This window comes from Topomyia yanbarensis, chromosome 2, assembly GCF_030247195.1.
Source record: "Topomyia yanbarensis strain Yona2022 chromosome 2, ASM3024719v1, whole genome shotgun sequence".
Taxonomy (NCBI): Eukaryota; Metazoa; Arthropoda; class Insecta; order Diptera; family Culicidae; genus Topomyia; species Topomyia yanbarensis.
Window position 1 is genome coordinate 460,358,400 of NC_080671.1, and position 24,625 is coordinate 460,383,024.

At 37.4% G+C, this 24,625-nt stretch overlaps 2 protein-coding genes across 13 annotated transcripts in view; one reads left to right on the forward strand and one right to left on the reverse strand.

The window, feature by feature from the left end:
- LOC131685984 (zinc finger protein 883) overlaps positions 1-24,625 on the reverse strand; it is a 70,293-nt gene that overhangs the window by 28,633 nt on the left and 17,035 nt on the right. For 5 of the 12 annotated variants that reach the window (XM_058970059.1, XM_058970057.1, XM_058970046.1 and 2 more), the window contains exons 2-6: positions 11,397-11,472; positions 10,591-10,730; positions 10,492-10,530; positions 10,383-10,421; positions 10,186-10,318 (exon numbers count right to left, since the gene is read on the reverse strand). In XM_058970059.1, coding sequence (XP_058826042.1) covers positions 10,186-10,318; positions 10,383-10,421; positions 10,492-10,530; positions 10,591-10,730; positions 11,397-11,472 — 427 coding nt within the window. The other 7 variants (XM_058970050.1, XM_058970052.1, XM_058970051.1 and 4 more) reach the window with 5 other exon arrangements.
- LOC131685996 (uncharacterized) overlaps positions 1-24,625 on the forward strand; it is a 121,193-nt gene that overhangs the window by 1,931 nt on the left and 94,637 nt on the right. The gene's annotated exons all lie outside the window — the stretch shown is intronic.

Sequence of the window (24,625 nt, forward strand, 5' to 3'; positions counted from 1 at the left end):
ATTTATGAGAAAGGCAAAAAGCTTAAGAAAATTTCATGTGCAACCTCCGTAACCCGAATTCCGAATCAAATTAAATTCCACGACAATTATTAAGGATAGTATACCTTTTTATTTGAAACTAAATTTCTGAAAATCGAGTCAGTCATCCCGGAGAAACAGATGTGTATTTAATTCAAAGACTTTGTCACTTTCTCGAAGCTTCCGGTGTAGGTGACCAAAGTGGTTAAAACGGTTTAATTGGATGTCAGTTAGGCAGAATCACAAATCCCAACAATTTTGAAAATATATTTATATATTTAATTTTTATATAAGTTTTTGCGATATTTAGATATATGAGTTTCTAAGGGGAATTTGATATGTGACCGCACACTTCAATCCGGAACTCCGTAACTCTGGAACCAGCGCTCCGATCCAAAAAAAAATCAATGGCAGCCTATTACGATGTGTTCAAATACCGAGTAAATATATAAAAAGGTTAGTTAACGGGATACACACAGGGAACAGGTCATGGCAAGAGGGTTCCTATTGGATTTTGCACTTCTTTCCTCTTAAACGCAGGTTCTCGCAGATTCGTTCCGCTGGTGCTTTCTTTTTTCCACTCATAATCGTTGGTATAAAGCAAAATACGCTGTGTTGCGTAGCGGTGCTTTCCGGGCCCCTGCTCGACGTGAGTGGCATTCGCTGTGCTCTTTGTTTGCTGCTGCTGATCAGCTGTTCATAGGTTTTCTAAAAAACGGCCATGCAGACGAAGAGCGTGGCGAGTGTCATTCTGGTCGGGCGGGGGTTCGGGGGGTGCCGCTGTAGGGCACGGCGTATTTTGTTTCATTGATACGTTTTGCTTTGTGTGCATCTTTCCTGTGGTGTACGCACCCGATGTATGCATATAGGTGCATTGATGGTTGAACAAAGGTTGGCACATTTGAACAAGTTAATACCATTCGCTTGTGTTTTATACTTGAGACGAATCTGTACATTGAGTTTGAGGTGGAACGCGTGCACGAGGTTTTGTGAACAGAATAAACTTTTCGGTCTCCATAGGAGTCTTTTTGTATAGGGTTATGCGCCTTTATTAGCTGCATGGGGGAGTGGTCGCATTAACAGGGTTATAGATTGACAAAATCGGAGCCATGCTTTTACCCCAGACTCAAGCCATGTATTTTTTATTTTGATTATAGAGGTTTTAGCCTTAGGGTCATTCGCCTCTTTGTCGGGTTAGAGAAATCTCTTTAGAAAAATCCCTAATCCTTTGTGCGGGGTTGGGAATTGAACCCAGGTGAGCTGCGTACAAGGCAATCGATTTACCGACTACGCTATATCCGCCCCTGTCAAGCCAATCACATATCCATTCGGTTCTTCTTTTCACATTTCCGCTGCTACGGGTGCAACGAGTTATATACCATATTGGTTGGCTTGTTTTAGTAATTTTAGAGTTTGATTTAATTTTCCTGTAAAACTAGTTCTATATTCTGTGTATCTCTTTGGCACTATAATACTGTCAACTATCTTATGTTTTTGTATGTACTTACTTATCATAACTAGTAGTTAGCGTGACAGTGGGCAAGTCGTGTGGAAACCATTGCTTAGAATCGACATTCTATTCACACATCCATCTGCTATGTACATTATTTTCTTATTGTTTTTGCGATTCAGTATTAGTGAAAGTCCTCCTCTTACTACGAAACCATTATTTGTATGCAGTTCTAGCTATCTACGGGAACGGTGCCTGACATGGAGAAAGAGTGGATCGTACACGTATACATGTTGCATATTGTTTGGCATTTTATTGGGAAGATCCCCGGGAAAAATTAACGACTTATGAAACTTTGAAAAATCGCCGCGTGAAAGAAAATTGAACGGTATCGATATATTAAAATATAAGAATTGCTTATCATAGTCGGCTAGTTCATGTTTCTTATATCGCCATGCATATTAATACAACAGGGAATAAATTTCCAAGATTCTCGGCAGCCGGCTGCCGAGAGCCGTTTCATATGGGAATACTGTTGCCTCGGTTGGTTTATTATCATCAACGCAATTCGTCGAGAGATAGCATAATGTTGCGCGCGGATATTGGTTGCGAAAGAGTCGGAATGTTGCAAATTCGTTTATGGAAAAAGCATCTAATTAGCACGATTTGGTCACGATAATTACACTCAGATACTTGAATAGTAAGATTCAATGAAATATCAACATTTCTATTACAATGGATATCTCGATTCAGTAAAGACAATTGCATGACATTCTATTTTATTGTTCTAGAATTGATGAGCTCCCGACGGCCGGCTGTCCGGAGTTTGAATTGCATATTTGACACACCGAGTTTCAAATTAATACAACAAACGATAAATTGACAGTAGCCGGCTGCCCAGAACAATTAACATATGATAACATCTATGAGAGTTACGTAGATCATATCACTTATCAAGGTGAATCCAGATTTATGTAACTATTTATCCTACCTCACTAACAAACCCTCTTTCTCGTGGCAACCGTGGAGATGCAAAGGTATACACGGTCTCCATAATAACGGTTGTTACACTAACATTCTCTCCCTTCCCCGATGACAGTAAGAACGTGGCCGGTGCCTGGTTTTTTTTGTTAGAGACGAACCACTGCGACCAGTATTTAGATCTATTGTGATATGCCCCTTCCTTAATCTAAGTGTACTATCTACTACGACATATCACTATTGATGAGTGATTGTCGTTATTTAGTTATGAAGTTTATTACCTGCTTGGGATTTGCAGTCCAAATATCAAAAAGCTCCAATCTTCCTTTACCGAGGATTCTTAGTCTGCGTTGTATCAATGTACTGCATTCGCAGAGCAGGTGCTCTGAAGTGTTACTTTCAGATCCGCAGACGCAGCATGTATCGTTTGTAAGCTTACCAATTTTTAAAGATGATATTTACTCGGACCGTGTCCGGTAAGTAGTCCTGTCATGATGCGTAGCTCTTTTTTGTTTAGTGTAAGCAACTCCAGGCTTTTTTTTTCTCGTTGGGTGAGATAAATTTCTTTGATTGTCGTAGTCCAGGCGTGGTACTCCAATTGCTCATAAAAGCTGTGATTTCCCACTTTTTCAATTCCATTTTGAGGGCACTCGATGAGACACAGAATGGTTCTGGGCCGATAAAATTAGTGGAAGACCACTCTTCTTGCTAGCTCATCGGCTTTTTCATTCCCTGCAACTCGACAATACCCTGGAACCCATTATAAATTAACATGATTTTTATCTGCTAATTATCGGAGTGCGAGAATACACTCCCATACTAGTTTTGAGCGACATATAGGAGCCCTTAATGCGTTGAGCGCAGCCTGACTATCTGAGAAAATGCAGATATTTGCATAGCGGTATTTTCTCTTCAGACATACGTAAGTGCATTCTAGAATGGCATATATTTCTGCTTGAAACTCTGTCGGCCAGTATCCCATGGAAATACTAGCGTTTATTCCTGATCCTGTAATACCAGATCCTGTCAAATGGTTCATTTTACACCCATCTGTGAAGAAAATTACTGAGCCTGGGCGGAGACTAGGGCCACTTTGTTCCCAAGTTGGCCCTTCAGGCTCCATAATTTAAGTAGTTTCAAAGTACGGCATCGCATGCAACCAGTCTTCATTTGCAATGACGAGGTTATTTATAGGAAAATCTTTCGGAACCGCAAGATGTCCTGTTAAATTTCCAGATAATAATTGTTTATGACGACTTATTTTCAATGCGCTTTTTTCCGCCTCAAGTTGTATCACCTGATGTAGCGGAAGGAGATGCAACATTGCATCTAATGCTTTTGATGGAGTACTTCGCATGGCACCGGTTATCACTCCACAAGCAAGCCTTTGAAGTTTACCTAGCTTTTTGAGTTGATGTCTCTTTTGTTTTAGGCCACCAAACTAGCGAGGCATATGTTATTCTTGGTTTGACTATAGAGTATAAACAGTGAACCATATTTGGTCTGAGACCCCATTTTTTCCAATTGTTCTACTGTACACCCAAAGACCACTAGTTACCTTGCTTATAATCTGCATTCCAGTTTAGTTTTTTATCAAGTATCAATCCCAGATACTTTACCTTAGAGGACATTTCAATTACTGTTCCGTTGAACAAAAATGTTGATATGGAATTTTTCCTTTCTCGAGTAAATGGGATTATTATTGTTTTGGAGGGATTTATGTCCAGGCCCTCCTTTTTACACCACTTCGAAGTGAAGTGCAGTGCAGATTGCATTCTATTTGGGATAACATATTCACATTTTTCCCTTTACGAGGATTACAACATCATCTGCAAATCCAATCACTTCGTATCCTATTTCAGTTAATGATTTCAATAGCTCGTCTACAACTAATGACCACAATAAGGGTGATAGAACTCCGCCTTGAGGACATCCCTTATTTGTTTTCATAGTCAGTGACGTGTTTCCAAGCGTGCTAGTTATTTCACGGTTTGTAAGCATTGAGTTGATCCAATCTATTGTGTAAATATCAAACCCATGTTTTCTCATAGCATTACGCATTGCACTATAAGATGCATTGTCGAAAGCTCCTTCTATGTGTAAAAAGTCGCAAGTGAGATTTCTTTTGTTTCAATATAATTCTCTAGTTTTCCAACCAACATGTGTAATTCATCTATTGTTGATTTGTTGCTTTGCTTTGTAAGCGGTTTAGCTGGACCACTTCTATTATTAGCATCCGTAAGTTTAAATATTACAATATTTGAGGGGGTCTCCAATTCTTCTTCGGTTTGGATATTTGCTTCAAAACATGCTTGTGTTTTTGGGATTTCTGTAAACTTTTGTTAGTGTTTCTCCTGCTTTATATTCATATTTATATGCATGTGGTCTGATAGAGAAATTTAATCAGACACATATCAGTTTATGATGTTTTCAGAGAGCTTTGTACTTGTCATTGTTAGGATCAGCACTTCCTTGCATATCGTATTGATAAAAGTAGATTTATTGTCTCAATTACATATATCAATATTGTTGGATATTATATATTCTATAAGGCACTTACTCACGTTCATTTCTCCACTTCCCCATACTGTATGATGGGCGTTTGCATCGCAACCAATAATGAACTTCTTGTTTCTTTTCCTACAGTAGCCAACAAACTCCGTTACTTCTTGTGGAGGGGCTTCATCTGATTCCCCTGGGAAGTAAGCAGAAGCGACTATAATATCGTTGTTGGTATATTTAACAGTATTGCCACTATGTCTCTTTTTAAAAATTCGGTTATTGGTGTAAAGTTAACATTTGCACTTACCAGAATAACCGCACGTGGCATATTCACCGAGTTGTCAAATATTATTTTACCCGTTTGTGTAGATATTCCTAGAATATTGTTTTTCAAAGCCCATGGTTCATGGATTTGAAGCCACGTCTATATTTTCTTTTGTGAATCTGCGACAAAGGATTCCAGTTGCTCCTTTCGCATTATACAGATTCGCCTGGATATTTTTTTAGTTTTGTCACTCATCATTTGAGTCCCACGACTTGCGAAGAAACAAAACGACTACTGTGTCAGAGATTCTCTTAACACAGTAAGGACAAGGCCCATAATACTCCGTTCGCGACTGGCATATTTTCCCCGCCAGCCATTCAAAACGGAGATACAGCTTGACTTAGGGATTTCTGCTTCCAGTTGACCTGGGATCCATTCTTGGCTGAGATATTTCAATCCGACGGATGCCACACGGCCTATAGGCTGTTTTCCAGAGAAAGGCAATAGACTTATAAGCCTCCTAGTGGATCACAGCCAACACGACAGGTTCGTTCGTACACACCGAAATTTGAAGACAGAAACCCGACAAACTGTTGAAAACCCAGCAAAATTCTACCAGACATCTGCGAAAAAAAGGTGCTCCGTTCGCCATTGAGAATATTTTAAACCCCCTCAATAATTGTCACGGATCGCATGACACTATGGAATTGGAGTTCCCTGTTTGGGGGTTTTTACCACCGGAACAGGGTGTCCGTAGTGCAATTCTTAGCCGGTTGAAATAACCACTACCGCAACTACATGGCTTATCTAGGCTGTACGGAGAAGGAAGTTGACATTGAAGGACAGCTTCCATAGACGGCCGACGCCGTTATTGACATTTCAAAATGTTGAACTACCGAAACGTGCACATTGAGAATGAAAACCTACTCCCAGGTTCCATTCGTTGATTCTCTGTGCAATTTCGATTGTTCTACACACAAAAAAATAATGAAAGTTAAACGACATGTAAAATCAATACGAATGTAATCATACAAAGATTGAATCAAAACTTTGAATGAAAATTGGGTTAAAATCAATGCACTCAGTTGGAGCATCAAAGAGCATACAATTTTACACTTTCATTCGTGTAATATTACATGTCATTCATTTTACAGCAATATGCGTGTAAAAATACATTGAAGTGCATTGGTTTTCCGTTTGAAGAAACTGTAATTTTCAATTCACGTGTAGAATTATAATAACATTCGTTCAAGAAAGCACGACAAGTCGTGTGGATTTTTTATATTCATGCTCCAAATATGTGCATGAAAATAAACTTAAAATTACAAAATATTTACTTTCTACGAATTGTATGGTCATCATGCTCATGGCAATATTCCCCCAAATGAACGGCTTTTGAGATCAACTTTAACTCCTGCGCAACCAGAATAGAACAGAGATAACCCGAATACTGTTGCTACTTTTGCTCCGTTGACTGGTTCAGGAACTTATGGCTTATCTATTTCCTATTTGATATGCGAACTAATTTTAAATATCGCAAAATACCTTAAAAAGTTTCGTAATATTTAAAATAAATTAGACTTTTTCCGTAAATTACTGCTCAAAATACAAGATAATTTTCCTGTGCTCAAAATATGTTTACTTGCGAGCTGCTTGAAAACAGAATTGTAATATTGATCGGTATAGTATAACACCCAAGTAACCATAAGTATTAAGCCATTGCACTATATTGGCTATACATTTGCACTAATGTTGCATTGAAACTCCATTACAGCATTAACAACGCAATAAAGCTCTTTGTTAGCATCAATAATGCATAACTGCACAGCCGACATATAGCATTATAGCTTGCTCTATATGCGTATATAAAGCTGATATAACGCGTACATGCTTCAAGGATCTTTAAAGCATGTAAGCTTTACAAGTGCATTTAATGCCATTATAGAGCAAATAAAAAGCTGATATAATGCTATTGTAATGCTGTGGGTTTATTTGTTATGCAACTCTTCTTGAAGATTATATTCGGCATATTTCAACATATGCAAAATAGTCCAGGAAGCAAACGCAGCGCACTTACCGTGAAGGACGAGGCAAGGTTCGTTCAGTTCGAGACTTACTAAAGGTAATTTTCGTAAACCTTCATATCGTGTGAGAACGAAAACCCATTAAGGATATTCATTACAATGCATTAGAACAGAGTCAATTACGGTTTTGAACAGAATATTTTATTTTAAAATTTTTCCTTTTTGCTCATCATACCGAAAGGAAACATAAGAAATGGTTTTAAAACCATGGCGGACAACGACAACCAACTGAAGCTTTTTAATAGCATTAGTAGTGCCAATATAAGGCTTTCAAATTTGACATTTGTACGCTTTTGTTATATAATAGCATTAGTACTGCAGAAACGAGTTGTCAATCTCCGCACAGTAATAGCACTATATTTCGCCTTTTCTGGCATAATATCGGCATTAAATAAGTATTTAGGGCTTCACGGCTTTTTAGGACAGCTTTATATGTGGATCTAAAGCAGATATTAGGCTACGTTATAATGCTTATTGGTTACTTGGGATGCTTCATTCAAAATTCAATAGAGATACGAAGAGTTCAAATATTGCACGTGGAATGCCTCCTTTGAAAATTTTCATCATCAAACATCCATATTACCCAGTTAAGCCAAATGTTTCTCTGAGATACCCATGAATTTCCTTAATTATAGTGTATATACAAGCTTTGCATAGAGCTGAATTAGATTTGAGATGAGGTGGTTTTCGATTTCTGGTCACCTGTCTACCCATAGTGCAACGTTTCGAAGGGATACCTCTTTCATCGTGAGGGCGTGAACATTTGAAAACAGTTATAGTTCTCCCATAATGCAAATATTTTGCAAATTTTCTCCGGACTACAAATATTTTATTTGCCAAGTAGGATGTAATATTAAACTTTTTTCCGCACGTGGCTCTCTTCTACACTAAAATGCAAAAATCTATTTATAGGGTAAAAGCAGACAAAAATAGTTTTGTTTTCTCAAACCTTCACAGTTACTTCGCATTGTCCCGATTTGTTGAACTGAGTCGATTGAAATAAAAGAATAGGCCCTTCCGATCTGATAAAATATCTTCAAAGTTTGAGGGTTACTATACCCTTCTTTTGCAAGAAACTAATAAAATTAACCCCCCACCAATGCACTGAGCACGGGCCTGCGTAGAGGTGGAGGTAAAAACAGTAAATCAAGCTATTACAAAAATGGTTACATAAAAACGGGCTTGGCGGCGGCTAGCATAAGCTTTCGTTTGGGTTTCTTCCTACACTATTCTTCAGAAAGAGAATTTCATGAAATGTTTGTAGCGGGCAGTGACAACTATATTGCCACCTTTTCCAAAACATTTTTATTGCGAAATAAATGTAAGTATATTCTAAACTAAGTGAAAGAATGGTGTTTCCATTAATATAACATTCATTATTAGCCAAACTCTGGGCCTTAAAAAGGGTTAAACATGCACAGTACACACAGAAAAAAATATTGGTAAATGTAAGAGTGTTCCGCTCTTAGCAAAAAACAACCAACGCCTACTATTAAACTTTCAAATTAATCAAGCATAATAATCAAAATAAGTGTTCTATTTTTGAACTAAGAGTATGCGTTCGTTGTTTTTTGCTAAGAGTGAAAATTCTTATTTTTACCAACATTTTTTTCTGTGTGTAGCCACATTACTGCACGTGTTAAATTCGAACGTGATCTCAAGAATAAAACATCATGACAACGTACATATAAATTACGAAAAACGTAAGGATCTTAAATCATGAACATAAGTTACACTAGCCGTGATTAAAATTTCAGAAATTGTGACTATGATCCTGAAATCATGAACACAAATCACTCTACGTGTGACTAAAATATCACGATAACGTATATATTTTTTTTACGTTTTAACGACATTCAATTAGCTAGAGATTACTGAGTAGGGAAAGTTATGAAACTTAGAGCCATAGTACTCAAGTGAGAGTAAGGATGTGAAGTAAACAGATCGGAAAACTAGAAGTGGCAGGGTCATTAGAACAGGCTTAATATCGTACGGGCTTAATCTTTGCCTTTTGTTAATGAGGGTCGAGCTTAGGCAGAATAACTACGAATCACCCGAGTTCACTAACATGTGTCCTGATAAAGGTAGACGTATCTATCTTTACCGTGACAACCGACACTAACTTAGTGACAGGACTGAACTTAGCGCCGGATTGACGCTAGCACCAAAAACCAGTGGCAGATCCAGGGGGAGAGCGTGTTGAGAAATTCTAAATTACTTTCAAGTTTATATTAGTTTCTTTCCTAACCAAATTTGACCAACAAATATTACATTCATTAAACAAGGTTATTACGTATTATGAATTCTACATTATTCATCTCAAAACCTAAATTTCAGACTCCTCCCGAATTTTTTTCTGGATTCGCCCCTAGCAAAAAAGAAAACACGATTTGTGTTTTAAAGCTATCTCTGACTTACGGGACATCACGCAGGACTGGGTTAACTTACAAACACAAATCGTGTTTTCGATTTTGGTGCTAGCGTCAATCCGGCGCTAAGCAGGGTCCTGTCACTAAGTTAGTGTCGAATTCTTATGAGACGAAGTCGAAACGCAAATTCCATAACTAATTTAGTTATAGGTTTTTGCTCATAAAGCGCAAAGGGGATTTAAAACAATGTTCTCCTCAGTGGAGTATAGAGCTAATCGAGCGTTTCAGTTCTTCCAATGCTCTCACTGATAAAATAACCAAAAGGGGGCTTATAGTTTCACTGGATTCTAGGACCGATGCTTCTTGAAGGTACGATTTTAGGTTGCCTTTTAGAGGGTTGCAACTGATCCATTAAATGTTAATTTAAACACAGATTACAATTAACTGTTTAGAACGACGAATCCCTCAACTGACCCATAATTGTGTGAAAATTTAAAAATGGTATGTTTCACAAACCTTTCTGGCAGTACTCGCAGATATACTTCTTCTCAGCGGTATGATTCCGTATATGATTCAGCAGAGAGGTCTTCCTACTAAAAGTCTTATTGCAAATTGGACAGCTTCCTTCTTCTCCTTCAAGTACCTCATTCTAGAAACGCGAAAAAAAATCAGTAAGCATTCATGTCCATAGAACGAGAGTTGGAAAATCTTACATCAACAGCTTGTAGTGTTGCTTCCAAATCGAAAGGAATCTACGACAAATTGTTAAAAAATATTAAAAATTAAGTCCAGCTAAGCCGATAATTCAATACGAATACTTACAATCTGCTGTTTTTTCGTATGCTGATCCCCACTTATGGTCTAAAAATTATAAAGCTTCTGTCAAATGTACGTTATAGCAAGGGTAACAATCATACTCACAGGAGGCCCGAGCATTGCCGAGCTGGTGGGTACCATAGTGGGGCGTGAATGATCGTAGAAATTCGGCATCATCCCTTTCGAAATGCCTTCAGAACATTGATTAACTGTTACAATTGGATCAACCTGTGTACTTGATACAACTGAAATGTGAGCGTTTGGGGACGAGAAAGGAGAAACAGAGAACAAGAACAATTAAAACGCAATCAGACATTTCCAAGAGCTAAAAATAATATCTTGTTTATTTTTGAATCGGTAGAGGAAAAAAACAAACTATCTCACGCGTTGTTGTCTATCAACAAAAGTCCCATGTTCTGATGAATGCAGGACTGAATACGCAATGAGTAAAGAAAAGAAAACAAAGGCAGCCGATGCACTACGAACGAAAAAATACCATTTTAAACATGTTGGGATTAGGCTAAAAACACTGATTTTGGAAGTTACACTTTAAACAGAACGTAAATCGGGTTCAGTAAACCACATACACGAATCACGGTACAAGAAAAACTGTTTTTGCTGTGCACTGGAATGATATTCTTTGCTGCTCATTACGAAAATAGGTAATCTAAATGTTTGACAAGTGCATCTGTAGTTCTCGCTTCGGCCGGTGGCGTCACTGAGTTTGCCGTGACCGACCGACCGACCAACCGGCGAGTGCACCGTACCTTGCACGCAACCATGCTGTATACAAAAATGCTTGCAACACGGAACGGTTGTTGATAGGTGCAGTTAAATCGAAAAAAAATCATTATTCGCATGTTTGGGTATAATATACGAAATTTGTTTTCATGTTACGATACTCACCTTACCTTGTTTCAGCAGAAGCAAGAGTTGAAAGTAGATAGCGTCAACGTCCATATAAGCGCATTGACCGGTTCCGGTTTCCTGGTTATGAGAAGAAAAATATCCATGATCAGTTATGTTATATGGTCGGCAAAAAGTGGGTCTAATTTGCTAAATAATTGAAAAATAAAAATGTTTTTGTCTTTTACTCGAATAATTGACACATTGATTATGGTTTTAAATGTTTGAAACAGCCCGCGCCAACTTGTCAAACTCAAGGCCTTCTTCCTGCATCATCAGCATAACTTGCATACAAGCTGCAACCCTTGGCGTTCACACATACACATTTGCATGCGTATTCATTGCACATACATGTCCTGTACCTAAGGCGACGGCGAAACACGCGTCTATGATCTGATATAACATAAACAAGTTGCACGACATGCGGAAGTGCGAGGTGTGCTACATATATATACATACCCACATAGATAGGGAGGTTGTGGGGTGAATTATGTACCAAGCGCATACGAATATATGTTTCATCTGGTCGCTATGAATGGAAGTGTGCCTTTCACGCGAGACGCCTCGCGGCAAAGTGCAGTCCAGTTTGGCGTACGCGTTTTATATACATATACCAATATGTACATAATTTCAACCCTAAATTGCATCTCGGAATAATTTCCATGTAAACTCGGCCCATTTTACGTAAACAAAAGTACACTATGCGCGGTATCTATGGCTGCGGAGAAGTTTGCGTTTTGTTTTCTATGTCGTCAGCTATGATGCTAGTATCAGCTGGGTGGGTTGTCTAAGGAAAGTCGTTTAAAATTACACGTTGTTTAAAAAAAAGTTCTGCTACCGCATTACTCGCGGATGGTTGACATGGCTAAATTTGATATTTTTGAGCATTTTTTTCAACAAATCTTTTGAAAGTACAAGAGGATAACTTTATACCGTGTTATCTTTTACTGTTATAATATTTTATCTTTAGAATTGGAATAATTAATTGGAAGTTTTACAAATTAAGAAGTTTGTCTCTAATTCCACTATTTACTTTGAATACATTAAGGCGTTATATATGTTGTGCTTGAGTGTTGTTTATAACTTCAATAGCTGGTTCAACGAAGGTACATCAATTTCAAGCATTATTAAAAAAACTTGTAAAAAACTATTTGTTTTTAAATTTCATTATTTTATAAAATTTCGTACGGATCGCTTATATGGGGCCGGAAATATAGACTAAATCGTCCGGTCACATATGAAATTCCCATATAAGCCGGAACTCAAATTTTTTTTCAAAGGGGGGACCCCATGAAATTTCAGAAATCGAATTCGTATTTTTGATGCCAAACATCTTTAAAATGCATGAAACGTCGAGATTTTATGTTATCTCGAAAAAATTTTATTTTGTAAAAATCGACGTTTTGGGACTTTGCCGATTTCGCACCTTTTTTCAGTTCAACATTACCGTGGCTGTTTTTTCTTCTTCAAAATTTTAGAACTCGAATAATGATTTATTTTCCTGTATATAGTTGTCATGTGATGTACAATAATAAAATGTAATATATGCATTTAAAAGCTTTTAATGAATATAAACAACGCACACATTCTCGTGATTCATGATTGAGAAAGGCACAATTGCACCGCTAGGTGGATTAAAATAGGTTTGTTTATTTTGCGGCACCGTGTAATTATTCATTATGGTGCAAGAGTCGACAAATTTTTTAATAGTATTTGTAGTATTTTTATACTAATAACAAGGTTGCCGAACGGTGAATACCCCAGTATTCGCCAGCTTCTAGATCGTGCCTCAGCTTTGTAATTAATTGCTTGTCACAAATTGAGTCCTACATGCTCTCAAACGTCCCTAGGTGAAAGGGCGGCCAAGATGCATCTGTCATATTTTCGAATTTGCATAAACAAACTGACAATCGTCATCATTATCTTAGTGACCTAGTGACCGAACAATCCGAATCATAATTCAATGTATTTTAGATTTCCAGGTTTTTCGATCTTGGACCGCCAGTTCCATGGAAGCCCGCCGCACGCGCAGCTTCCTCAATTGTGCATAGCCAGCGAGAGGGGGGTTTGCTTCGAAGTCGACAACCTCTTCCAGGTCATAACTTTAACATTCCGCACTACAAGCCCAGTTCACTGTAGTCTACCAAGTAAACAAACACGCTGATAACCTTCCAATGTCAGCATGGTTGTATATTTGGTACCGTTGGGAGTTCATGCGTCTGCGCCATTCTTCATTTTCTACTGAGCTGCCGGCCATTGAACGCAACATTCTTCTCCCAAACAAACCGAGCACTCGATATCCTGCAAACATCCATGCCTCATGGCAGGGCAGAGCGACAAGGAGTATCAGCGATTTGAATAGAGCAAATTTTGCGCGCATCCTTAGGCTGCGGGACTTTAACTGACTACGTAAACCATATTCGCAGCAGCAACATAATTTCTCTTTCGCGACTAACATCGTTATCTTGTCACAAGGGTTCTAAGATATATGAATTTGTGGTAGCGTACCCCATCGATTCCCACCTCGAACCCAACACGACTGCACGTTATCAACCAGCTACCATGTACTTTGTCTTGTCAGAGTTTATAGTCAGTCCGATTCTTGCAGCTTCACTTTTAAAAGGCAACAATGCCTCTTCCACTGCACTGCAATCAACGCCAATGATGTCGATATTGATCGCATTAGTTTAATCAGTTTTGTCGGAAAACCATGCTCAACCATTATCTGCCGCAGTTCATTTCGTTTTACTGAATCGTATGCCGCCGTGCAATCCACAAACAGATAGTGATTCCGCAAGTTGTATTCCCGGAATATATCCAGAATTTGTCGCATTTGGTCCGTCGTTGATCGTCCTTCTCGAAATCCACTTTGATATTCGCCGACAAAGCATTCAGCCAACAGGCGCAGTTACCTCAACAGAACACGAGCAATGTACTGGATTCTAAGGTGTGGCAATGCTATATTGCTCTCTCGCTCAATTTCTGTAAATTTATTACGTAATAAATTTCGACTCCATATATTTTCCATATATCAACGTGCTTTACAAAGACCGAGCGAGAGAGCAATACCATTGCCACACCTTAGAATCCAGTACATTGGAACACAAGGACTAACTTGCAGGCGGCACACAGTGGGGCAGAATGCAATTTTCGAGGCTCAAACCCTCTAGCGCCCTGGTTGTGTATCCTGGAGGATTAGTGTCTTCGGTAAAGTATCTTGGATGAAAATGAGCATTAACAACTTCGGATTTGATCTAGATAATTAGAAACTGATATAGATCAATTCTTTCTTTCGACAGAGGCGTTCCATTAAAAAACTTTCTTCGGCAAACTTGTTTCTTTTGATATTTTTAGCATACGTACCAAAGACACTTTTGCTTTATAACCTACATGACATTAAAAAATACTCGAGAAAATGATTTTTAACATTTTTTTTATCAAAAAATCTCTGGATTAAAATATTTTATTCCTAAATCGTCGAAAATATCCAATAATAAAAAAGAGTTTCTAAGAGTGATAGATGTTGTCATGACATTTAAAGAGTGTTTTCATCATAAATATTTTAAAAAAATATGTTCCACAAAATTTGTAATAACCCACGAAGCGGCAGATGGCGGCAGCTAGAATTTTGTTTATGACGAGTAGAGACCTTTAACTTTATAACCACGAAGAGAAATAAGTGGGACAAGGTGGGGCTTTTTTTCTACAGACACATAAAATAAGGAAAAAATAAATAATTCATGTGAAATAATTCTAGTTCGCTTGAAAATTTTTGAGTAATCTAAAAACATGCAAATATTTCCTTGGTTTTGAATTCAAATATGATATTTCGGACTGAGAATAAACTAATTTCTAAAAAAAATTATTCAAACGCTGGGTGCGTCTTGTCTTCCCAACGGCCTTATCGTTTTTAAGCTCTCGGATAATCTTCCGTCTAGAAATCAGTGAACAAAAAATGCTGGTTTGTTTACCCCTTGGTAATCGCCGGTTCCAAAAAACCATTCGTTCGAAAAACGTACGCTACCGCACGAAACTAACCTTCTATAGAACACTTATTAGACCGGTTGTCTTATCGACTATGCTGGACCACGTTACACGTAACAGGAGAGGAAACACCTTTCCAATGGAATTAAAAGATTGGAAACACAAAGTATACTTTTTGAGTTAGAGATATTAAAAGACAAACAAGCTGTTCACGGAAAAAGTTCAATAACTTTGTAACAGTTGAGATTTGATAGTTTGTGTAGAATGATTTTTGACGCCAAAAATGATTCTATATCACCCCTCGAGAGATTCTTAACGATGAACCAAACACCCTGTCTATGATAGAGCTTCCTGGTTTAATTCCAGCAAATTAGTCTGCATACTCCCACAACTTCAAGTGCGATCGGAAACTCATCTCAGTTGAATCTGTTGAGACTGAGGAATATGTGTATAGTTTTGTTCGATCGCATACGTCAGTCCCGATTCCCTACCTTTTTGATCGTTAACAGACACGAAAATAATGTACATTCAAGCGTTTCACCCGCATTTGATTTTTATCGAGATTAATAAAACTTGAACAATTATTAAAATATTAATTTTTTTGCGCAGGAAATGCCGCCTCCTGAATTTGCCCCTCGGGGCGCTTGCCCCCTTCGCCCCCCCTTAGTGCCGCCACTGTGTCAGACCTCAAACTAATCTACCACTAACCCAAGGCAGTCAAGAGAAAACCCAACTGGGAATATCTTGTCATATAAGAAAGAATCATCAAGGCCACTCCCAACAAACTAACTCCGGTATTACCACCATCGCAGCGATACCAAAATTAGCCATATTGTCGAGCAAAGCCCAAACAGCTCCATCGTCTACTCCAGACCCCGATTACTTAAATAAAAAAATCGGTGTTCTTGCATCAGACGCGTGTCTAGTCTTGTATCTATGCACATCACTACCTCTTTCAATTCGATCACACAAAAATCGAGGCAGCATTCCCATAATAATTTTAAAAATGAACACCATTGTTAAGTAATAAATTCTTTGCTTCACAGAGAGCCATTGTAATGCGTCCAACATAAAATAAGAGGAAGTGTATCTGTTACATTTTAAAATTAATCGCATGATTCTATTTTGCAGTCGCTGTAACCTCAATATTTGTGTTTGATTGGCAAGAAACAAAATAGATGGGCAGAAGTCAATATGTGGTGAAATAATAGATTTATATAATAAAATTTTACTACTAATTGTTAAATCATTTTTCAGACGACACAATATACCATACTTTTTAGCAATCTTTTTGATGACATTGTCGATGTGAGACTTAAAGGTTAACTTGTCATCAATGATTATTCCAAGATATTTTAATTCACTAACGCGATCAATTGTCTCACCATTTATTTCAACGTTAACGTCAGTCCTAGTACTAGCCAAAGAGATAATCATATATTTAGTTTTAGCAATATTTAACTTTAATTGTTTGAAATTTAACCAATGCGCAAGAGAATGTAAGGCTTCGTTCAAATGTGCCACGGCTTCATTTATATCTTTAGCAGCGATAAACAGAACAGTGTCGTCAGCAAACAAATTTAAATCACAAAATCGCAAAACCCGCCTCATGTCATTTATATACATAATAAATAAAATAGGTCCCGAAACACTACCTTGCGGCACCCCAAGAGGATTGCCGAGAGGACTAGATACAAAATCGTTAAAACTAGTTTTCTGAGTTCTATCACATAAATAATTTTTAAACCACTTATGTGCTATCCCTCCGATACCAAATCGTAGTTCCAAAGTTTCCAAAAGTAAAGGTCTCGAAATTGTTTCAAAAGCGCGTTTTAAATCCAACAATACAGTAAAAATAGTCTCTTTAATCTCGATTTTTCAAAGCGGTTTCGCAAGAGTGTCCCTCTCCGTATCCCGATTGCTCCGGAATTAGCAAATCATTGCTATTCAAATATCTCATCAGCTCCTAAGGCCCTTAACAACAAGTTCTAAAATTTTCTTTAATGTGTGCAACAACAGTTTGTAGCAATTCATTTACAAGGTCCAGCAGATCGTGTCCGATGACATGAAAGCAATCCTGTATCACTTTTGCGTTGACATTATCGATACCAGCCGATTTTCCCAAAGAAAAACAAATATCTTTCAATTGTTCAAAAGTGATTGGGTGAAATCCATCAAATCTACAGTTAATGTTAATCGGCTGTGTTATTTCCACAGGTTCACTGACCAGCTCAATATTTTGATTGATTGCACACTGTTAACGAAATAACTGTTCAATTTTTCAGCTATTATTTGCTCAGATTGTTCTTCTACCCCGTTGAAAGTTATGGACTGCGAGGAACTAGATATAGGTTCAATTAAATTCTTTAGGATTTTCCATAACTCTTTGCTGTTGTTTTGATGTTGATCGACCTTCCTTTGAATATACTCACATTTGGTCTTTTTCAAAGCTCGTGAATACATGTTTCGCGGGTGTGTGTACCGGGTACCCATTCCAAAGATGTTCATTATTAGTTTTGCAAAATTTCTTGTACTTTTTATCCCTTTTATGTTTCAGGCGCAAAAGATCTAAAGAGTACCAGCTGTTCGAGTTATTCAAGTTAACATATTTTTGAGAAACTAAACTATTTGTACACTCTTTTAACACGTTAGTTAGAACAGCTACCTTGTTATCCAAATTTCCATTCAATTCTGTAAAATCCAGGCTTCTCGAAACCAGTTGAGACATTGCTTGTTTCGAATATCTTTTCCAGCACTTAATTTTAACTTTATCCTCCTCACGGTTAGGTTCATTCTCCAGCAAAATTGAAATCGTCTCATGGCCTCTACATACGAATGAATCCCATCAAAATTGGAATACACGTGATCTATCAATGTTCTACTGTGTCTGGAAATTCTTGTAAACTCACTATCCGTTTGCTTGAAATTGAAAAACTCAGCCAACTGCTTCAATTGATTCGAAATTCGCTGAGCCAATCAATATTTAAATCGCCCGAAATTACATTAAGTTTGCTTAAATCAACGAAATTCTCCCACCGGTTTTCTAAAATTTCTAAAAACCGTCGATCGCTTGAACTAGGAGAATGGTATACTACTGCACAGTTTCCATCTGCATGCTTCTTTCAACTGATATACCCAAGAACCAATTATTATCAACTGCTTCGTTTAACCGAACGTTGAATTTAATCGATTCTTTGGCGTAAATAACAACTCCACCGGTATGTCTGGAATGAGATAGGCAAAAAGCAACTTTATAACCCGGAATGCTATACTGATCAAATACATCAGCATCAACAATATGTGTTTCTGATAGAAAAACCAACAATGGACGTTTGTTTTCTACAAGATGTCGCATTGCAACAAAGTTTGTAGACAACTCAGCTATATTTAAGTACAGACAGACAGCCTCCCGTTTGGTAGTTGCTATTCACTTGACAAAACGTTACTTTTTTTAAATTCTAGTAGACTCCGATATACTGAACACTGCTTACTAAATACTGCATGGTTTACGTCCAAAATTCGTACTCTTATGACCAAATTATCCACAGTTGAAGCAGCGCAGCACGTTAAAGGCCTCTAAAACAGAACACCTATCCCAACTAATGTTCACCGTACGGGCTGACATCAGGCCGCTATAAGTGTCTTTGTCAACTTCAATTATAACATTGTATTTGTTATATTTGAAGCGTGGATTTTGGAAATTTACAACTACTTTAACCTCTTGGATTGGAATGCCCTCATTCTGACTTTTCAATAAGTCAATGAAGTCATCCGGTGAATATCGATCACTCATTCCCATAATTTTTAACTTTGGTTTACCGGGTGCCGGTATAACAGCATTATACTTTTCACCCAGATTGCTTACAATGTTTTCTTTCATCAAGTTAATGTTATCCCCAGCTGCACACTCCACTATAATCGAGCCATCTTTACCGTTTCTACAGTAAAGTAAGAATCCGGCGAACCATATCAGAATCCCATTTCATTTCATGTGACATTTGATCAAGCAGACATTTTCTTCAAGTTGTTCAAAATCCTCACGGGTTTGCAAGAGAGAAAAGATCGAATTATTGAAGGACCATTTTCTCGTTAACAGCATTTTCATTCGATATATTTAACATTAGCGTAGCTAATCTTTAGATATAGGGGGACCCCATTATCCGAAATTGGTAGATTTACTTCGTAATTGACAGTATCGGGTTTCACCCCAAAAATGCAATGAAACGAGTTTCGCGGGCTTATAACGAATCGTTTTCATTGGTCTTTCTAATATATACGAACACCTTTCGTAATATGAACGTAAAAATCACTGAACGAATTTATTAGTTAACCTATTAGGAACAGGTTTCGTGCAATCAATAATCAGATGGACCCCTGAGTCGATCCCTAGTCCCACCAGGACTACTTGCTCCAAATTTGAAGCAAATCGGACAAGTCTAGCTACCAGACCAACGTGCCCGGAGTTTGTATGGGATTTTTCGACAACTCACCTGGAGAAACCCCACTAGCTCGCATTTTCGCCGCTAGGTGGCACTGTATGCATCGTATTATCACTGTAAGTGAGAATAAGAAAGATAATTTAATTGTCTATAACTTTGTCGAAGACTGCTAGTCAATCCGACTTTGTTAAATGAGGTTATTAAACTTTTAACGAAGTGATGTCTGAGTCGGTTTTGCGTGGTGCCTAGCAGTGCATGATTGTTTATCAGTACTGGATTCCCACGAACTAAACATTTTTGTGAAATAATGGTTAAGTTAAGATCCATGGCATGCTCAGAAGAATTGTAATACATAATACTAGTTATGTTTTGGAAGTCGTTAAGGTAAAGTAGAAACATCAACAGTCCCAAGTGACTTCCTGACGTAGAAATAAATGTGGATGTCTGTAGATCACCAATGTCAATCACTATTTCTCGATCTGTAACATAGGATCGAATCAGTTGCAACAAACTATCGTTGATTCCATATCTCTCTATTTTAGCGATTGTTATATCATGGTTTACTTTGTCAAAAGCGTCAGATAGGTCTGTGTAAATATCAATTGCGATATTCCATACGCTCTGTTATGTAGGCTATTAGGCATAGCAGGTTGGTCGCAGTCGAACGCCCAGACGCGAAGCCATGTTGTTCGTCACCTAGGCACTGTTTGCAATGAGACTGAAGAAATTCCATAATCACCTAATCGAACAACTTCGAGACAGCACTCGGGAGCCACCTAAAGTACTTTAGTATACGGGGTGGATGAAGGGAATGCGGGTGTAAGGTTAGTCTGAAAGGGGTGGAGGGGGTTAGAGAAGAGGGTGGGGTGTGAGGGGAAGGAAGGGGAGGGGTGGATGGGCTGTGAAATACCCAGCTGCATATTATACCTTCGATTTGAGACTAAGTTAGTGAAAATTGATTCATCCATCACCGTAGCGGCTTAAGGGAAAATGCCCGGAATCCGGGACTTCCGGAATTATCGAGAGTGGACAATATATTCCAAGAATCTGTGATGTGTGAATCAAGCGATCTACGCGAATCGAAGTAATTTAATGTTCATTCAATTGACTTTTAACCTATGAGGTATTACGGATATACCGGATTATATCAGAAATTCCAGTGTGACCACAATAACCAAACTGTAACTCCGAAACCACAAGTCAGAGCTGAATGAAATTCAATACCAGTCACTGGGAGTATTATATCTTTCATTTGAAATCAAGTTTGTAAAAATCGATTAAAAGTATGCTGGGAAATAGGTGTGACATTAGCTCAGGAACTTGGCGAGTTTCCCGGGGCATCAAGAATCGTCATAGGTGACCAATGTAGTCAAAACTACTTTGATTGGTCATTGGTGATCTAGACCCGCAAATCCAAGTAATGTTGAACCTATTTGAATATGTATTACATCATTCATAATAAAAATTCCGGGAAATCCCGGGATCTCGGGAATAGCTGTTGTCAGAAGATGGCGATTTGGTGGCCTACACATCATTCAGTCATTCGATAACTCGTCAATAAGTTTACGCAACATCAACTTCTTTTTATGATTTTGGTAATTACGAAATTTTGGTAATTACGATTACGATTGGGACTAAACGCAGCTGCCGGAGTTACTTCCAAAATTGGAATTCGTTGTTCTGATACGATGGAATGTAATCAATTTAATGCAAAGCACCTTCATTAGTAATTTTGAATGGAAAGATTGAGATGCTTCAGGGTAGTGCAGTTATTTCCGATCAAATGAGAAAATACGATGGGGTAATGTACCTATTTTCACCATACTAAGCAGGGTGCCTCACTAATTCATTAATTTCTCGGCCTACAATCAATGGAATTCCTAAAAATTTTCATCAACAACTTTGCTTTGTTTTTAAGAACCAGTATAATAACACAAATGTGCTGAAAACAGTGAAATTCTGGTGTTTGAGCGCAACAAAAACTCGAATCGAGTGGCCCTATTGTTGCGCTACCATTTGACTCAATGCGTTGAACAAAGATGGCAGACACTGCTCTAACCTACGGCTTCAAATGGGTAGGGTGACAATAGAAACGTGGTGAAAACGGGATCAACACCCTATATGGAATCCATTTCCATCACAGTAGGATCAGAAATAAGTGTGAATCAAAATCAAGCAGATAATGGACGAACTGTGCAGCGATGGATGAAGCCTACCATCGATTTCTTGTTAAGGGCGAGTATCTGGATTGTGTGATCTTATCCCTTCAGTTTGGATGCGACAGATACAGCGTTATGTATTTCTTTTCATGCATCCAAAAATTTACAGATATTACAGTTACGGTATAACAAATTGGACGAAAATTTGCACTTGATGAACCGACCAAATATTTCTGCAGACGTTTCAGAAACATTCCTTATTTTAAATAGTGTTTGCGCTAAACATGATATCACTAAAAACCATCCCAAGTTTTGAAAAATATCAAAACATTAAGAATTTCTCAGCACGTTTCTCGCTATATCTCAGTAACCAAGCAAAATGTCAAAATTCTGTAAAGGCCTCTTTGTAGAGATTTTTTAGACAAGTAATGTGGCATATCTAACTCAGTTTACCCCAAAATGGCGTTTGTCATAAGATAGCACATATGAGAAAGGCAAAAAGTGAAAAAATCGCGGTTTTGACTTTTTCACAAAAATTACTACAACTCTTCAAATTTTCAACCGATTTGAAAAAAATTAAATGATTTTAAAAGCTGTAAGAATAGTCTAGAAACGGTATAAAATGGAATTTTTAAACTTTTGAAAAAGTTCAATTATACCGAAGAGTTAAAGTTTTAAAAATCGGGTTTTGAAAAATACCACGAAATGAGGTGTAAATTGAAATTTAAAAAAAATATTTCTGACTAGTAATACATTGGTAACACGCAACGCTACTGTTACAGCAGTTACTCTGCGCAAATTATACTTGCGAACCATCCCGATCAGAAGGGCATAACTGATTTATAACACTTGGAGTTATTTATTTCAAAAATATTTTGAAACAGAACCTGTTAAAAATCCAGCGGGTTAGTTGTTAAAATAACAAAAAATAAAACAAAAACCTCGCTATTGATAGCAAAATTGTAACAAAATTTAATATGATTTTATCAAAGTTAAAACTAAATGAGATATAATTTTTTTCCAAAAGTATATACTTCCTCTGTGAGAGAACTGTATTAGATATAATCATCTAATGACAGTGACCTAGTAACAAAGATCAATTCATAAATTGATGGTCTCATAATAGATTATGTTTTAATATTGATAGTAAAGAAAGCTGTTCGCAATCCACTTTCAATTCCGTTATCTGAATATAGCTCCAGTTGTCATAAATATCAACCATAGTTATAATAGTGTTATTGTTTTGTTATGCTCGGAATTGTTTTGAAAAACCATAAAAAATAAACAATTAAATAATAAAAATTAACAAAAATATGGATGATTTTTTTCTACTTCAAAATTAAATAAAATTAATTGAATAAATGATTAAAAACGATTTTAAAATACTAATTGTTACCTACGTAGTAAAACAACCAGTATTTGAACTGGTACTGTCACGAGTCACATTTCCACTGACAGCACGAAAGCTGACGAAACGCTAACGGCAACCGTACGCTGGGGTACAAATGCACCCCACGCCAACTTTGACTCCTGCTTCCACAAAGGCTATAAGCAAACTGACTATACCACCTTTTCCTACTCTTACTATGAAGGAGTAGGCTTGGGGTACATTTGTACCCCAGTGCAACGTTCTAGGATTAATACCTCCTTCGTTACTAAATATACGCACATCAAAACAAAGCCAAAGCCCCTTCTTCATGCGATTGTACGGAAAGGAATAGCAGCGTTTAGCTATGACAATTCGAATATTCAATCTCGATTTTATATACACTCAGTAATTTTCCATACTTGTTTTAGCTTTTAGGAAATGAAAATAAAGCAATATGCATCTGCGAATATAATAAGAATGCAGTAAACACGGGAAATATGCACACCTATCACGCTTCAGTCTCCCAATACCATCGCTAGTTCGTACACCCACTGAAACGAGCATCGACAAATAAATATCATTACCAGTGTATTTTCGTTTCGTCAGCACTAATTTCAATATCGAACGTGCTAATGTCATTCTTAATGTCGAAGCGAATACGAATATACGGAAGAAATATTCGTTTTAGCAAAGTGTTGGTGATATGGAAAGCAGTGTCGTTCCTTCCTTATTGTTGTCTGAATTAGGTAAATTAAAGTGACATTTTTCGACTCTGATGCGTTCCCATTGGGACATCGCGAAAATTTTTACTTTTTGATTCTCAAAGTCGGTTCATAATGTGACAAATATCAAAGTATCATCATTTGGACAACCTACTACTCCGCTTGAAGTTTTTGACGTTGACATTATGGGAAGATATGGAGGAAAAATATATTAAATACCATAACTTTTGAAGTAGCATCCGGAAAATAACAGTTTATACCTTAATTTTTAAAAACATTCTCAGTATTTGAATTTAGATGTTTTAATATCTTGAAAAAACGGGAAGCTTTGTCTCCAAAATCCCCTATTTTTAATAGCTCAACCGCTCTATTCTGCAAATCGTACATATTTTGCAGTTTGTCTAATGTGAAAAAACATAGAAATTGAACGGAACCTTTCTGATCTAATACGAGAAGTTGGGGTTCTAGAGTATTTTGATGTTCAAAACAAATTTTCTTGTGCATATATTAGAGTGCCCAGAAAAATAATGAATTTTTGAAAACTCAATCGACCCACCCCTG